General features: G+C 41.1%; 1 protein-coding gene across 1 annotated transcript; it reads left to right on the top strand.

Moving 5' to 3' along the window:
- Positions 1 to 5129: 5129 nt before the first annotated feature.
- Positions 5130 to 17262, top strand: LOC137194586 (sodium- and chloride-dependent betaine transporter-like). The gene is made up of 14 exons (XM_067606625.1): positions 5130 to 7213; positions 7313 to 7447; positions 7602 to 7739; positions 8208 to 8310; positions 8571 to 8703; positions 9319 to 9453; positions 9866 to 9969; positions 10187 to 10311; positions 10571 to 10683; positions 12456 to 12593; positions 12689 to 12788; positions 15913 to 16013; positions 16194 to 16364; positions 16594 to 17262. Exons 1-14 carry the CDS (start codon positions 7033 to 7035, stop codon positions 16699 to 16701), a joined length of 1785 nt encoding a protein of 594 aa, XP_067462726.1. The 5' UTR covers positions 5130 to 7032; the 3' UTR covers positions 16702 to 17262.
- Positions 17263 to 18094: the final 832 nt, after the last annotated feature.

The following is an 18094-nucleotide window of genomic DNA, read 5'->3' as shown; positions in this document are numbered from 1 at the left end:
CACTCTCCATTTTGCCCCCTTTCTGTCGCTGTTCCCTTATATTTTTAAGCAGGACAGTATCTCCTGTTGTGAATCCATCATCCTGCCCCCTCTCCTCTTTCCTTTTCTTCACCTTTTGGTGGGATTTTCTCACATTTGTCTGCACCTGCTGATACACACCATGCTGTTTTTTAAGGCCCTCACAGACAACTTCCTTCCTCACTAGTGCCTCCACTTTATCATCCGTTATCTACAAGGGCAAAAACATAAGTGCATTAGTATAAAAAAAGGCATTACATTTCAATGATTGCCATATCCAAACATTGCAAACATTACTTTGACCCTCTTACCTCCCATTCACTTGGTACCTCAGAGGGGTATCTGGCCTCCCTACCAAACATTAAACAACAAGGACTAAACTGTGTTGTGAGGTGTTTTTTTGTTCGTAGCCCGAACATGGTTGCTGCCAAGTTCTGGTCCCACCTATTAGGATCGTCCCTGGAAAGCTTGCCAAGAGATCTAAAATATTCAATTACATGTGGGTAGACAATTAACTTCATATATTCATAATTAACTGTGTTTTAACTTAACATTGTGATATGTATACTGCTGAATGGTGCTGTTAAGTTTTTCAACTAGTCCATTCGTTTGCAGGTGGTAAGGAGAGCAAAAGCTGCTCTTAACACCCAGTTTTTCACAGAGGCGTGTGTTAACCTTCCACAGTGTCAAAGACAAAACAAGTCAGCATGGATAAACAATTCTAGGGTACAGCAAATACTTGATTTTAACCTCACCTTATTTTTAATTCTGTCCCCTGATCTGTAAGCAGTCTTTGAGAAGCCCCAAATTTGTATACAAAATCAAGAATACAATGGGTTACCTCTTCTGCTGATTTGCTTTTAAGAGGATAGGCCTCTGCCCACTTCGTGAAGTAGTAAACCATTACACATATGTACTGGTTTCCACTCTCAGTGACAGTGAGCTTGAGAAGATCTATTCCCACCAGCTCAAACGGCTCAGATACCTGAAAGATATGAATGAGTATTATCTATACTATACTGGAAGGTTAGTTAGAGCACCTAGTTACACAAATAACCTCACCTCTATTGGGTTGTACTGTGATTTTTCCTTAAGGCTGGCCGGCTTGGCCTGGCATGCTGGGTATTGACTGATCTGGAAAATGAATGGACACAAAGTAGGCCAATATCTATCATAGGTCAAGTCTGCCTTTACAAGTACCACTGGTATCCGGAAAGAGAGAATACCACATGTTCTCATATCACAGTGGTTGTTTCCCCTTTGTGGCCACAATATTGTGCCTGAATTATAGATGCTAATCATCAATTTAATAAATGGAAATCATTTCAAGTACGTTTTATAAGGTTAATGAGAAAATTAGGGGTATATAAGTATATTCACTTAGCCATTTCTGGATGTCTGCCTCCATGCCAGGCCAATAATATCTGCTATTAATTGCATGATGGGTTTTATCAACCCCACAGTATGCCCCAACACTGCTGCAGTGGAAATCCTTTTTGGATCCATGTTGACACAACTGTTGAATATTCAGTTGCTCATAATCATGGTTCCAAAATTTCTACTTATATGAAATTGTGGGTAATTTCATAATTGGATGAAAATTACTGACCACTTGCAGCTGCACTCATTTGGTTTATTGCTCTTATAACTTAATGTGGCAGGTGGCACTGAGCGGAAAAAGGGGAGGTGCACCAATTAGTGTGGTTTGTCAAGATATAAGGCTACCTGAAGGAGGAACAGAGGTTTTTTTTGCTACTGTTGGTTCAGGCCAGTTGATTGAGGCAGGTGCACACCTCAATCCATGCTGGTATGCAGGGAAGGCAAGAGTGCAAGGATGACTGACCTGCTTCCCTGCTTGGTTGAAGGCGGCTGGTAGTCAGTACGAAAATAAATCGACGTATCAGAGCATCAGTGGTCCACTAGCTGCTCTTGCCGTGGGATTATTTGTATCGTTTGTTTGTGTTTTTTGGGGGTTTTCTTTTCTGTCTAGTCTGCCCTGGCAAGTGAGCTGGTAGCGGGCAAAAAGATATGGGTATTGCCCTTGGGGCAGACTAGTTTTCTGTCCCCACGATTAACATTATTCAGGTTGCATCCCAGTTAAGCAGTCAGGGCAGGCTTAAGGTGTGCTGTGGTTGTTAGTCGGTTGCAGTGAAGATAATCACGTGTGCCATTTGGATTGTGCAACGCCCCGAGAACTTTTCAGCGCCTTATGGAGTGCATGTTTGGAGACTGCCATTATCAATCTGTCTTACTGTGCCTTGATGATGTGATTGTGTTCTCTTCCTCTATCCAGCAGCATCTGGAGAGGTTGGAGGAAGTCATCTCTCGGTTACAGAAGCAGGGGCTCAAGGTCAAATTTTCAAAGTGTCATTTCTTTCAGAGACAAGTGAAATACCTGGGGCATGTAGTATCAGCTGATGAAGTTGCAACAGACCCAGACAAGGTTGCAGTTGTGAGAGACTGGAGGACCCCCACTAACCTGGCTGAGCTTCAATCTTTTCTGGGGTTTGCCAGTTATTATAGGCGCTTCATAGCAGGATTTGCAAAGATGGCTGCTCCTTTGTACCATGTGGTGGCACAATTGGGCTGAGGTAAAAAAAAAGGTAAGACCCCCAGGGAGCCACTGGCCTCAGCCTGGACAGCAGAGTGTGAAGAGAAGTTTGGCCAACTGAAGAAAGCAGTAGACTGTGCACCAGTTTTGGCCTACACAGATTTCCAGAGGCCATTTGTGTTAGAGATAGATGCAAGCCATGCATGTCTGGGGGCAGTACTTTCCTAGGATCATGGAGGGAAGCTCAGGCCTATTGCTTATGCTAGTAGGGCACTCAAACCTGCTGAGAAGAACATGCAGAACTATAGCTCTATGAAGCTAGAATTCCTCGCTCTTAAGTGGGCAGTGTCAGATAAGTTCAGAGAGTACTTGTTAGGGGGCTCCTGCACTGTGTATACTGACAACAACCCACTTAGGCACCTAGATACAGCAAGGCTTGGCGCAGTATAACAGCGATGGGCAGCCCAGCTAGCTCCGTTTAACCTTACCTTAATTGAAGCTACTAGCAAAGTATCAGGAGCAGGACCACACCTCAACCGCACCCCTTCCGGCAATCTCATGAATACTAACCAAACCCCTCTCCTCCTCTTTCGCTCTCGCATTCTGCTCCAAAGCCGAGACCAAACATGTCGATTCAAATATCTTTAAAAGAAAAAACTACGAAGTTCCTCTTGCCTACTCACCATTTTCCGACCATGGATTTTGTTTCCCTATCCCCGTCGGACGATGACCTTTTCAGCCAGCATCAGGGCAACCAAATCCTGAGTCCCTGCCAGTCCACACCAAAGGATCCGGTCGACAGCTTCCCCGCCGCCTCAGTTCCCGAGACTCCGCTTTCTGTGGCCCGCAAGCCACCCAGAAAGTGGGCGACTCCTTCAAGCTCAGTATCCACGATCCACATTCCACCTGGTTCATCTCTCCTAAACATTCAAAACTACAGTTCACCCGAAGATTCCTCGGTGTCTCCCAGTCGATCTCCTCCCTCCGCAAAGAGGGGATGAAGCGGTCCTAAGACCATCCATTGCCGTTGCACTCCCCAAGTCCTTCGCCCACCAGGTTGGCTCCAGCTCACCGTCATTGTCCTGACACCAGCCTTGCTACTTGCAGCAGGTTGCGGCGTCACCACGCTCCAGGGAGGTCCCCCCCGAATGTCTGCCTGCTTCGAAAATCTCAGATTGGACCGTAGCAACTCTCCACAAAACTCTAAAAGAAAGAGGAATTCCGTTCCACCGCTCAGAAAACAAGGCCAAACTTTTCAACAAACTCATGTCAGCCGGTAGTTCACTCCACACCATCAACACCAGCCGTCTTCTGGGTGACGTCACAGCGCAAAGCTTGTCGCACCATGACGTCAGAGCGCCCGTTAAAGGGACAGAACAATCATACTCTCCAGCCCAAAGCCAAAGGAGTGGACAACATCAGAGAAAGAAAAGAGGATCACACGTACTACATAACACAAGGGATCAAGTAACCACCTCACAACTGCACAGCGTATTCTCATCTAATTCGGAAGAGGCACCAGGCAATACGATCCCAGGACCTTCCACCTCCCAATCGGCTTTTCATCCCCAATACCGGCGACCTTCACCATCCCGTGCAATTACCTCCGCAGCCTATGCATCTCAGCATCAGCCCATTCAACGGCTTACAGTGGTGGGGGAGCCTGGCACCGGGATGCCGACGCCCCCCGCCATTCACTTCCAACAACTGCAGCCACCTGCCACGGCTGGGGCTCCTGGCACCGGGATGCCAGCGCCCGCCGTCATTCACCTCCAACAACTGCAGCCACCTGCTATGGCTGGGGCTCCTGGCACCGGGATGCCAGTGCCGCCCGCTGCCTCCTCCCTCCAACCGCAGCAGCCAGCCTTGGCAGGGGCTCACAGCACCAGGATGTCTGCACCCCCTGCTGCCTCCTTCTTCCAACAGCAACCTCTTGCCTTTATGGGAGCTTCCGGCACCGGGATGACGGCGCCTCCCGCTCCCTCCTCCCTCCAATTGCAGCAGCTAGCCTTGGCAGGGGCTCCCAGCACCGGGATGCCTGCACCACCTGCTGCGGCGCTTCTGGCACCAGGATGCCAGAACCCTCCACCTTCCATCCCTAGCAACCCTCGTCCACTTTAAAATGGGCATAGGAGTAGAAACTATAACGTGTCACTTTAGGATCATAACCTTTTCCTAGTTTCTTTACGATGTATATCTCTCAGTGTGAGGTGAGTATTTTTATGCCTCTGATTAGTCTGTATAGAGAAACATCATGTTTCTAAAATTGCGATTAGTTAAGGGCCGGGTCAGTCACTCAGAGCAGGATGGGAGTGTGCGCTCCTCCGAGTCAGTGTGTGTGTTCTGATAATGTGGCGACTAGACACAAAAGTTAGTTAAGTGTCAGATTAGGTGAGTCTAGTAGTAGCCTAACTCATTTGTAAGGAGTTGTTTAAACAGCTAAGAGTTTTCGCTGGTACTGTATCTCATCTTAACTCCACAGGCTGCTCCTGCTGCTTAGTTATTATTTAGCATGCATGCTAATGTCATGCTAGCATTTTATGTATGGACTCTGAAGATGTTGCTTTCCTGTAAAATGTATTTTCAATAACACAAGATCATACATCTCACCAACATAGCTGATTAAATGAATGCTCTGTGGTTGACATCCACACTTTGTTAAGGCCAACAAAGTGTTAACTTTAGGAAAACAGCTCATAACACATCACTGAGAAAACACCTAAGGCAAAGTCATATAGAAATAGTCAGATCATATCATTATAATGATGACTCTGCTCTTGTAGCACCATATTAATCAGTAAGCTGAAATATGTAAATCCCTACTGAGAGGAGAAGGAGAAGATTTGAATAACTGAAATTATTTTTAAAAGCATTTCTTGACAATTGCTGTTTGAATGTGCTATCATGGAAATATTTCATTCATCTCAATGTCCAAGGTCAGATGTATGATGAAGAAGAAGCAAAAACAGATGATGAGGATCTCATGTCTGGTTTTCTGCCTCCTTGTAGAATCATCAGACCTTAAAAAGAGCTGTTTGGTTTTTGCATTACTGTCTTCATCTAATGCTAGTATGTATAAGATGGAAATAAACCAGTAATTAAAGGCAAAATCCATCAGTTTCATTAGTCTTTATTATGTGTATTTTCACATATGGTTCTTACTTAAGAAAGCGAATGCAGTTCTTTTCCAAGTGAACCAAAGGTTTGTATACATTTTCTTTTGTCCCACACTGCCAAACTAATATTTAACATCATAAGACGAATCCTCTGGTGTGCTCAGTGATTATGTGGTGCCTCACCTATTGTGTTTTAAAAGTTGCACATAAAGAACGTCACATAGAGGAATCTAATCTTAACTTAAATACGTTGAGTTGCATACTACAGTACATTATTTCTGAGCCCTCCATGAGGTTCAATATATGATCCTGGGCAATAGATGTAACATGTATACTACGTGGTTTCAGCAATAGCAAAAATCTTCTTAATAACTAACAAACTAAAGATCATATACATTCACTTAGTGAAGATTAAAATAATAAAAATATAAAAATTAAATTTAATAAGATATATATTTCTTGTTAGAAATGTTATCAAAATGCATTTTAATGCCGAAACTATTTCAAAATATTGCATTTTCCACTGAGAATAAAAGGAATGGCATCGCTTTTTGTTTTTTTTTTTGTTTTTGAGCAGACAGAAACTTGACAGTCACATGACCAATGTAGCTATTACATGTTTTGATGTGAGACTGGGGATGCATTTGCCTCCCACAGAAGTTAATGGGAAGAATTGGTGTGTCACCTACACGCAAAATTGGACTTGTGCCAACTGATATATCTAAGTGCAAAATATAACATTGAGATCCCCAAGGATCAATACTCGAGTCTCTTCTGTTTAAACTCCACATGTTTCAAAGGGAAGACGACCACACACAAAGCTCCAATGATTTTATTATAAAACTAACATTTCAGGTTACAGTACTGTACATCTAATAACATTTTTGGATCTTAGTGTGTGGTTGTCTTCTCTTTGATATATGCCATTACCATGACCAGCATCTAGTTTTTGGTCTGCATTCACCTGACAAATCTACGTGTCCCCACAAGCATTGATATCTGTAACTGTAATTATGTGTATCACACTCATTTACACTGCTGTATCATTTAAATTAATCTGTTAAAGGTAAAACTGAAATACTGAGCTACTATAAATTTATCAGGGTTATTGTAGGCAGGTTTCTGTTGCATATTTTCACCATGAAACCTTATTACAAGATAAACAAAATGACTCAGAGTTCCTCTGAGTTCTGCAAATTAAAAACCTTAACCAACCAGAATGACTGGCTTTGTATTTAAAATGATCGCTGGCTTTGAGATGACTGTATATTAAAATTAGGAAAAGACATGTTATATAAGCAGCAAAGATCAGTTTGCAGTATTTTGGAATCATAACAGAAACACACAATGGACGAAGTTCTTGATCTTGACATGAACAAAGAAAGAAGGAAAAGAGAGAATCAGAGAGAGGATGGAGACAGAGGACGATGGGCCAGTAAAACAGAATATATTCTGGTTGTTGCAGGAAATGTGGTCGGCCTGGGCAATGTTTGGAGATTTCCTTATCTCTGCTACAAGAATGGAGGAGGTCAATCATACAAATTCTGAATCTACTGAAGAGTTGATTACACTAAATGAATTAGTAATTTCCATGATCATACATGTGTCTGTATTTATATACCTATAGGTGCCTTTCTGGTGCCATATGGTCTGTTAGCTGTGGTGGTTGGGATACCTCTGTTCCTACTGGAGAGTTCAGTTGGTCAGTACACCCAGGAAGGATTCATCACCTGTTGGAGGAAATTGTGTCCACTGGCACAAGGTGAGATGATTTATGTTGAGCTCATGTACATGAAATGATAAGGAATCAAATTGTTTGTGTCTAAAACTAACTCTGAATATGTTGCTCAAATGAATATCTAAAGTAGATCTAATGATTAAAACTATTTTAACTTAACTATTTTTCTGTATTTTAGGAATTGGATATGGATATTTTGTGTTGAAACTTTATGACTTCATCTACATTATTATCCAAGTCTGGGCTCTCTTCTACCTGGTGTTCTCATTCAGATCCCAGCTCCCCTGGGCCACCTGTGACAACACCTGGAATACAGGTAAAGGTTTGTCTGTAGTTTACTTTTAAATATATAAAAATGTTAGATAAACAGGGCGTTACAGTAGTCAAAGTGAGATTAAATAAAATCACTTAATGTGGTGAAAAAGCAAAATTAAAGAGCAAATGAGGACAGAGTGTCAAGGAAACAACAGAAAACAGAGGGTTGCACAAATGTGTTACCCCGTTCATCTGTCTACATCTGCAAGTTCAACAAGGAGAGATTAATTGGAATTAAATAACAATATAGAAGGAAGAAAGTTTTGTACTTGCTGAACTTGTTGAACTTTCTCAGAAGCTCTCACCAGTAACTGCTTGTTTTTATGTCATACAACTAGTAACAACAGCTTGCAGTTTATCTGTCTGTTCTTCACTAGTTGTTCTGTTCTCTTCCTGTTGTCAAATGTTCTCTGTTAGTTTGTAGTAGTTATTTCTCACATTTATCATTGTTATTTGTTCTCTAAACCAGTGAACTGTATGGGTCTTCAGACTTTGGATTCTATGTCGCAAAATGTGACTATAAATCAGACCATGTTGACCAACACCACCTCTGCTGCCATTGAGTTCTGGGAGTGAGTCTAATGTTCTTTTAAAGCTGTCTAAGGTTTGTAAAATGTCTTGTGATTGATGTTTGATGATGTCACCCAGGTCATCTCAGTTCGAGTTTGGACAAAACAAATTTATAACAGAAAGCCTGCGTTTCAAACTTGGGCTGTGGAGTATGAAAGACATGGACATACAAGGAAGCTGTACATGACCTTCACGTTTTGCCACCATCCAGTGTAGTAAACGGTGTCATGTTATGTTAATGTGTAATTTCTCCTCTCCTCAGACGGAGAGTGCTGGCCATGTCTGGAGGCATTGAGGAGCTGGGCAGTGTGAGATGGGAGCTGGCTTTGTGTCTCTTGGCCTGCTGGGTGTTCACGTACTTCAGTATCTGGAAAAGTGTCAGATCCTCTGCAAAGGTGAGTTGATATTTTATCCTAAATAAAATTACACTTGTGGTAGATACAGTAGAAACCACTGTTAATATTTCATTAATTAAATTCAGTCAGTAGCTCACCTCAAACTCCCTGTGAGTGTTAGAACTGATTTAAATATTTTGATTATAATTTTTAGGCTTTGCATGGTCAGGCCCCTGGTTATATCATTGATATCCCCTATGAGCTACAGCGCAGCCTGAGATTCCACAGTAACTACGTTTGCTAACACAACATAATTTGGAAGAAAATTTAGTAGTATATAAACATAATTTCTAGGAAACAGAGTTGAAACTCATGTAACTCATGAAACTCATTGGAAAGCCATTTTAAAAAAAGCATAGCTATATTTTTATCCTGTTTTAATTCTTATCTTCGTATGGTCCTCATTGTTTCACTGTTTTATCTTTTTCATAGTTGTAAATTCTAATTAAACTAATTATTTTATCATGTTTATGCTGTACTCTTTTTGTTATGTACCTTGCAACTCTGCTTAGAAAAGTGCTATATAATGTAAATAAAATTATAATTATTAATAGTAATTCCTATTAATTCTGATTATGACAAAAAAGATGATGTTAAAATTATGTTTTTTTTAAGGTAGCATACTTCACTGCCACCTTCCCCTACATGATGCTCCTGATATTGCTCATCAGGGGATTGACTCTGCCTGGAGCTTGGGAAGGGATCTACTACTACCTGTATCCAGATTTGAACAGCCTGGCAAACCTTGAGGTATTTTATATTGATACCATGTACAGTACATTGAGTCATTTTACGTCATGTGAGAGAAAGACTGTCCAGACTGGTTGGCAATCCACCATTTTACAGGTAACTTGTGTGTTGAATTGGAGTTAGAAAAAACAAAACAGAAGATCATCTGGATCCAGTTCAAAACGAGTTTATTTAGACGCTTTAACGTTCATCCATTTAATTAATGTATGTATTTGAATCTATGATGAGAGCTTGGCTACAGGAGACTTCAGGCTAGACCACAATTGTTGTTGTCCAGGTGATGCTCCCTGCAGGGGAGCAGCAAGTGGAGCCCACTTTGGAAAAAGACTCACTAAACTGTACATGCTACTTACTATTTCAGTATGCAGGACTCCCCACCACATAAATACTATATTTATTTGTTATATTACAGGTCTGGATGGAGGCAGGATCTCAAATATGCTTCTCCTACAGCCTGACCGCAGGAACTCTCAATGTTTTGAGCAGCTATAATGACTACAAGAACAACTGCTACAAGTAAGTATAAGCAGCAAAACACAAGTTTTATAAGAGCACTTAAACTAAAATGTTTTTGAATAAGTTAAAGTATAAGTTAGAGTTAAATGTCTCAAGCAAAATAACAAATAGAGTTGATACAGTTCACAATGCATTAATAATACAATAAATAAAAGCTAATATACCAATGCAAATGTCTGCTCTTTGACAAGGTATTCTGTCTTACTGTGACCTCTAGGGACTGTTTCTGGCTCTGTCTGCTGAACAGTGGGACCAGTTTTGTTGCTGGATTTGTCGTCTTCTCTGTACTTGGATTCATGGCTCAGAAACAGGGTGTTACTGTCGACGCTGTGGCTCAGTCTGGTATATTCAAAGATTTGAAATTTGTTCATTTTTGAATATCTTTTAGCTCAAGAATAGTCTCCCAAGACTACTTGTAAGTAGGATCATTTAATTTTTTGGTTTTGCTCTGCACATAAAATTTGTTGACATTAAGAAAATATAGAAAATTGCCAGCCATATCCTTTAAATATATTGAAATGAAATGCTGTGTTCAATAATGAAATACAGCTACAGAAAGAACATATTTTCCAACTTCCTCTTGTTTATTTCCAATCTACAGGTCCAGGTTTGGCCTTCATTGCTTACCCACAGGCAACAGCTTTGATGCCTTTACCACAGCTCTGGACTGTCTGCTTTTTCCTGATGATGATTTTCCTCAGTGTTGACACACACGTATGTTGTTCTATCTCACACAGGCTCTGCCCTCTACTGGACTCTATGGGTAATACTCCTCTCCAATCAATCGCTCACTGAAATTTGCATGTGCGTAGATGGCCGATCAGAACACGCCTACCGATCACGTGTGTCTCGCACACTATATAAGCAGCGTCTCGCTACTGCTCACCATGCTCTTTTCTTCAGCTACAGCGAAAAAGCTCATTGACCTCTCTTCTCCATGGATGGAGTCGCCAGTACTTGCTCATTCCTGCCCATCACCGCCAGGCATCACTTCTGCTTCGAGTGCCATGGATGGGACCATGCAGAGAGCGGCGTGATGCAGCCACCACCATGCATACTCTGCCGAGCGCTTCCTCCAGATCGGTGGTGCTCGATGCTTTAGTGGGTGATCCCTGTGAGCCTCTGGAGCGCTATTCTTTAAAGGCGATATCATTCAAGACAGCTTTGCTGCTTGCGCCGACTTCAGCTAAGAGAGTGAATGAGTTGGGTGCCCTGTCGGTTCACTCCAGCTGTTTGCTGCTTTGTGGTGACTACAGTGGTGCTACTCTCAGACCGGACAACTCTTTTGTTCCTAAGAACATAAGGAGCTCATTTGGGTCGAGAACTATTCAGATGGAGGCGTTTTGTCCTCCGCCCCATGGGGGCGCTAGGGAGGCAAAACTGCACCTCTTGTGCCCAGTGCATGCGTCGGCATGTTATGTTGAACGCACGTCCCCCTTTTGGCACACTGAACAGCTGCTCATGTGCTATGGAGAGGGAGTGGTAAAGGCCTATCCAAGAAACGCCTAGCTGTTTGGCTTTGTGAGTGCATCTTCCAAGCCTACAGGCAGGGGGGTAAGGACCCCCCCACTGTGGTCCAAGCGCATTCCACACATGCCGTGGCAGCGTCTAGTGCCTTGTTTGGTGGGGTGAGTGTCGAGGACATATGCAAGGTGGTGTCCTGGTCTACACCTTGTCCGTACATAAGGTTATATCTCTTGGACATGATGGGCTCCTTTTCATGGTCCGTGTTCGCAGGTGCAACTCAGGACTTGTGAAAAGGGTGGTGTGTGTGTCAGCTGCAGTTCACCTGAATCCTCCCTCCTTCCTCCTCGGCCAATTAAACACCGGCATTCTCCAGTGATCCAAGATGACTCAGGAAATGGTGTTTGTAGTGTGTTTGGTATATGACCTATGACCCCTGCGAGTTTAGGCCATTTTTTTCACCCAGCTCTTGTCCATGTTAACCAGACTGGGTTGGGCCTCCTACTGTTCCACTAGGCGGCTGGGATTTTAAAGTAGTAGGTGGGCCGTGGCGATTAACCTGTGACTGGTCGGGCTCAGTGAGGCAGTCTGAGGCTGTGGCGCAGCAGGGCGTCCATTCATTGGGCTGACTGTGTGAGATAGAACCATGAGATATTACGATATTGTAACCCTAGTTCTATAAGCACAGGTGGAGCCCTCTACTGATGGACCCACGTCCGCTGACATGGTTTTGGATGGTGAGCGGCAGCGAGATGCAGCTTATTTAGGGTGTGGGACGCACGCAATCGGTATGCGTGTCCTGATTGGCCGGCTACGTACATGCACATTTCAGTGAGAGATTGCATGTGTGTGATTGGAGAGGAGTATTACCCATAGAGTCCAGTAGAGGCCGCCGCCTGTACTTATAGAACTATGGTTACAATATTGTAACCTTTGTTTTGTTGTATTACCTTCTGATTAATAACTAATGCATTGCAGGCACAAACTAATGCAGTTGTTTACTGATTTTATTTTGTCTTCAGTTTGTGACAGTTGAGTGTTTTGTCACCTCAGTAAGGGACTTGTTTCCGAAGCTGTTTCGTAAACCAGGAAGACATGAGATCTTTGTCCTCATCATTTGTTCATCCTCCTTCTTCATACATCTGACTTTGGTCACTGAGGTGAATAAAATAAGTCCATGAAAACACATTGAAACAACACACAATCTGTTTAAAAACAATTTCTCATATTCAAATTTTGTGTCTTCTGGCTCTAGGGAGGGATTTACATATTCCAGCTTACTGATTATTATGGTTATACTGAAGCTTTTCATTATTTCATGGCTTTTGAGTGTCTGGCCCTGGCTTGGGGTTTTGGTAAGCAAAAAAGTATTTATATTATATCCCATTTTCATAATATGGTTTGACTATTTGTATATATCTGTGTTTCAAATGTTTTTGTTTTAATTAATAAGTCATGAGCTTTTGGGTCCTAATTTTGTTCTGGCAATCTCTACTGGAATGATGTTGATGAATGATCGCTGTCATGGCACAATGACGCATACCTGGTTTGTCCAATCAGCACCAAACTGCTATAAAATAACCTCAGAAACCTCTGTACTTATATGCAAGGCAATAGTTTGTTCCAGATATGTGGAGCATAAAATCTGAATGCTGCATCTCCATGTTTAGTTTTTAGTCTGTTCATAATGTAGCAGCAGATCAGAAACCACTCAGTGCTTTATAAACCAACAATAGTATTTTAAAGTCAATTCTTTGATAGACAGGAAGCCAGTGTAAAGATCTGAGAACTGGAGTGATATGATCCACTTTCTTGGTCTTAGTGAGGACTTGAGCAGCAGTATTCTGAATCAGCTGCAGCTGTCTGATCGATTTTTTAGAGAGACCTGTAAAGACACTGTTACAGTCGAGTCTACTGAAGATAAATGCATGGATAAGTTTTTCCAAATCCTGCTGAGACATAAGTCCTTTAATTCTTGAAATATTCTTCAGGTGATAGCAGGCTGACTTTGTAATTGTCTTATAGTGGCTGTTGAAATTGAGGTCTGAGTCCATGACTACACCAAGATTTCTGGCTTGGTTTTTGGATTTTAACATTATCGATTGAAGCTGAGTGCTGACTCTTAATCATTCTTCCTTGCCTTCAAAAACAACTTCAGTTTTACCTTTGTGTAATTGAAGAAAATTCTGGTACATCCAATCGTTTATTTGTTCTATGACCTCACTCAGTGCTTGGATTGGACCATAGGCCCCTGGTGACATGGTTATGTAAATTTGTGTGTTGTCTACATAATTGTGGTAACATATTTTGTTGTCTTCCATAATTTGAGCTAGTGGGAACATATAGATTTTGAATAGAAGAGGCCCCAGAATGGAGCCTTGGGGAACTCCATGTCATTTTTGTACGCTCAGATGTGTAATCACACAAAGTAGTCCCTGTCCTTTAAGTAGGATTCAAACCAGTTTAGTACTGCACACCAAACTTGTCACATATGATTATTCGGAGCAGTTTCTAATGGCCTCATTTATAACCGTTGCGTATGTACAAAAGAAGGCGTACGCCACTTTCTAAGCAAACTTTGAGATTTATAAAAAACAAACGATGGGAGAATGTGCGGTCCTCCACGGAAACTCTGAACCATGCATACGCACATAAACTAGAGAAATGAGAAACTGCGACTCCGTTGGCAGAAGGTTGAAATGTGAGAAATGGTTTGAAAGTGTTCATTTGCAAAAACCGATAAAAGCCATTCTGTGGCTTGTGCACACACAAAAAACATGACTTAAGATAATAAATAAAAACGGAGATATCTTGTTGCAAAAGAACTGATCAACCCTTACAGGCATTTCAGCAAAACGCCACTGCTGCGCGCCAGCATGTAGATGTGATGCGTCACTTGTAAAACACAATTTAAGGATGAACATAACACTACTATTTATTAAGTAGGTCTTTAAGTGTACAGCTTATCAGAGTCAGAATTGAGTTTATTGCAAAGTACATGCAAGGAAGCACAATTTGCCTTGGTGTTGTGGTGCGCAGCAGTCTTAAATATACACAAAAAATGCACAAAAATTAAGTGATCCTAAAATAATGTAAAAAAGAATGAATTTACAGAAGAAGAAAAATGTAAAATATATTTTGTGTGAGAGGAGCAGCTAACAGATTTAAATTTTAAATATTAAATAGAAGGGAATGGGATGGATGTGACAGATATTGATTAGGAGTTGGCTACACAGTATACAGTGTGCAGTTGTTAATAGTACAATAGTAAAATAATACAAGCAAAGATCACAGATGTGTTGCATAAAACAAGTCTTATCTCTTTTAACTCCTTGGCAACCTACATCTGTGAGGACACGGTCACTGGAGGGTTGAGACGCATGAGGTGCAGTGGAGATGGCGGAACTGTGCTCACTCAGCTCAGCTGCAGCAGCAACGAGCCTGCTGGAACACGCAGTGACTAAAAACAAAAGAAAATGTCTGACTTCTTTGTGTAAATAAATGTTTAAGCACAACTTGAATGCATTTGGTTTACTCTTTTCAAACGAGGGAATACAAATTATGTACAAGGGTCATCTGATGCATCTTGCGTATCTGTGTCCCCTGCTACTTACTCAGGGGGGATTCCTCCAAGTCGCACAAACACTCTATTTTTATGTTGGACCACTTATTTCGGAGAGGATCCGACCCTCTGAGCCAGCAGCATTCACTGCGTCCGTCACATGCTGCCATTCTAAAGCCTGTTTGGCACTTGTAATGCCCACGCTGAGTCCACCAAACAATGTTTTTTCTTGCCTCAACCTCCCCAACAAGAACTTCGATTTCACGCTGTGTGGAATTTCTGCTGTGTTTGTCTTCATGCAGTCAGTATGAATTAATATTCATTTCACTGACTATTTATAGGCAACTATAGGTGTTACAAGGATGTGACAAGACGCTCTCTCACGTGCACCAAATTTCGTGTTAAACCGCCGTAGGATGTGTGTGCACACTGTTTTGTAAATATTTTTGTGCATAAGCTCTTCCTGTGTTTCGTCTGTACGCCACCTTTTGATGTGAATCCTGTGCGCAGTTTTATGAATGAGGCCCCAGGTCTGGCCAAAATGTCACCTGGAAGTCTGCAATTTTAATCAGCAACATGTGACAGAGATTGTTGGGGTCAGATTTACTTATGCATAAATGTTTTATCTTAAAATATCCCACCTTATTAACAGGATCCTGTGTTTGTCGCAATATGGAGATTAAACAATACATTTTGTGTTCTGTGTGACTTGCAGGGTTTTTGTATTGTGTTGTGTTTTCTGTATTTTGGTTGTGTTTTCTGTATTTGTAATACTTTCTTCTAAATGCTGCATGTGTTGTCAAATTGGTTAAGACTTTTTCTTCTTTTTGTTTTGCTTATTTGCATGTGCTTTCAAGTTGAGCTCTCAGGTTCAATGTAGAAAAACTAGTCTAATGCACAATCTAAATTCCCATCAGGTGCTGACCGTGTTATTAACATCATTGAGGACATGACTGGACACAGACCATCTGTGTTCTTCAAAGTGTGCTGGAGATACATCATTCCTCTGCTGTCACTGGTAAGTCAGAAAAGGATTAATAGACTGTATTTAGTCCATTAACTGGTAAAGACCAATGTAGACATGACACACATTGTATTGTGTAGAACAGAGCCTGTTAGAGTTTGTTGAGCTGCACTATCGCGCTAGTGTCACCAAATCTTTTCTTTTTTCATAAAACTCTATTTTGTTCTTTCACAGATTTTCCTTATCATGTACCTGGTTGGTTACACACACCTCAGGATTAACGACAGCTACGTTTACCCCGACTGGGCCTATGCTCTAGGCTGGACCATGACACTCTCCTCTGTTCTCATGGTGCCACTGTGGGCAGCTGGACAGATGTGTTGGACAGCAGGCACCTTCAGACAGGTCAGTGTTCAAATGAGTTTCCTGCAACTTTGAAAGCTTCTTTGTCTGATTAATGATTTCAACTTAAGTTGAAGCTGAGGGATGCTCTGCAAGATGAGAAGGAAAAAGAGGAGGACTCAGCATGAAGTTCCCTTTTCCAAATCCTAGCTTCAGGGGTCCAAAAGGTCTTGTTGAGTGTCCCAATGATTACAATTGTGTGTAAACTTACTCACTCATCTTTTTTCCCCAGCGTTTGTCTGTCCTTTGTCATCCCGTTGAAGATCCAGTCTCACAGAGGAGAAAAACGGAAGAGGATGGGATACATGTGGAGCTGAGGACGTCTGCAGAGACATCTTAGTCACATCAGCTAGACACTTCATCTGTCATTGGTTAAACTTATTGTATTCAGTGTGGCTAAAATGTATTTAAAGACAGATTTTTGTGCTGAAATTATTAGTTGATGAAATGATGGATCGTCTAAATGTATCATTTAAGTCAAATGATTTTTGCTTGTTCCAGCATCTTAAATGTGAGGATTTGCAGCTTTTGTCAGCTGTGAATAATTAAAAGATGTTGGGTTCTACATTTGTAACCATCACGTCATTGGTTTCAGAACATGTTGCCAAAGGACTGCAGCTGAAAATTAGCCAGGTGGCTAACACTGGCACATTTATAGATATGTTGATTAATGTCTTATAAATAAATAAATTAAATTAAAAGGGGAACTTGTGATGGCTTTAAAAAAATTAAACATACTATAGATTAAACATTTAATCACTTATAGACTGACACTGAAAATCATGAGTTTCTACTTTAGCTCTATACGATTGCAGTTAGGATACTTTATGTTTGGATTTGTACTGATGTCTGGGTGTTTTATTTTACATTTTCAAGTGTAAGTAAAGACTATTGTTCAAGATTACTGAGGCACATTTTTTAAACTTCTCACTGAATTATTTACACTTTTGTATCCACAGCTATTTCCAGTGAGTGAAGAGAATAAAATAATTTTTAAAAATCGTGGTCCTGTGTATTTTGTGACATCATACATCATTTTTAGTCAGTTTCCAACAAAGTATATATTTAACTAGAACATGCTGTAATGACGTTTTGAAAATTACAATATTAGTCATCCTAAACTGGCTAAAAGCTCAAATTACATCAGAAATTACCTTTAACATTTGTCATATAATAGCACTGGTTATTTGATTTAATTTCATGTAATATTTTCGGTCAGCAGTTTGTCACATCATGTATAAAGTCTCCCTCCACTCAACAATGTGTTGTTATTGTTACTTCACTGACTGTTTGAGCATCACTGTGCAGAATGACGTATATGCAGAATGACATCTGAAGGATTTTTTCACATTTATCTGCAGAATTAGAAAAGTTTCTCTGTGCTGACCATAAATCTGAGTTTAAGGTTTAACCTATAAGTATGATTTTTGACATCACAACCAGCTTTTTAAATGGAAAAATCATATCAGACATAAATTATCATTCAACGCATCATGTTTTTATATATCTTATAAAGTCTGGAGGGGATTGTTACATTTTTCCTCACCTCAAATATTGGGTCATGTATGGAGACATTGAGGAAAATGACTAAGCATTAGTTGGTTTTTTTTATTTTTTTTTTACCGAAATAAAATCAGTTCAGCTGTCATCTTTGAAACAGCCGTGGTGGGATTGTGTGTACACTTCTCACATTTCCTGCCTATTCTTGGCTGGATCTTCAGCCGGATGATAAA

The sequence above is a fragment of the Thunnus thynnus genome, chromosome 12, assembly GCF_963924715.1.
Source record: "Thunnus thynnus chromosome 12, fThuThy2.1, whole genome shotgun sequence".
In the NCBI taxonomy this organism is placed as follows: Eukaryota; Metazoa; Chordata; class Actinopteri; order Scombriformes; family Scombridae; genus Thunnus; species Thunnus thynnus.
This window is presented reverse-complemented; position numbering and strand designations above follow the sequence as displayed.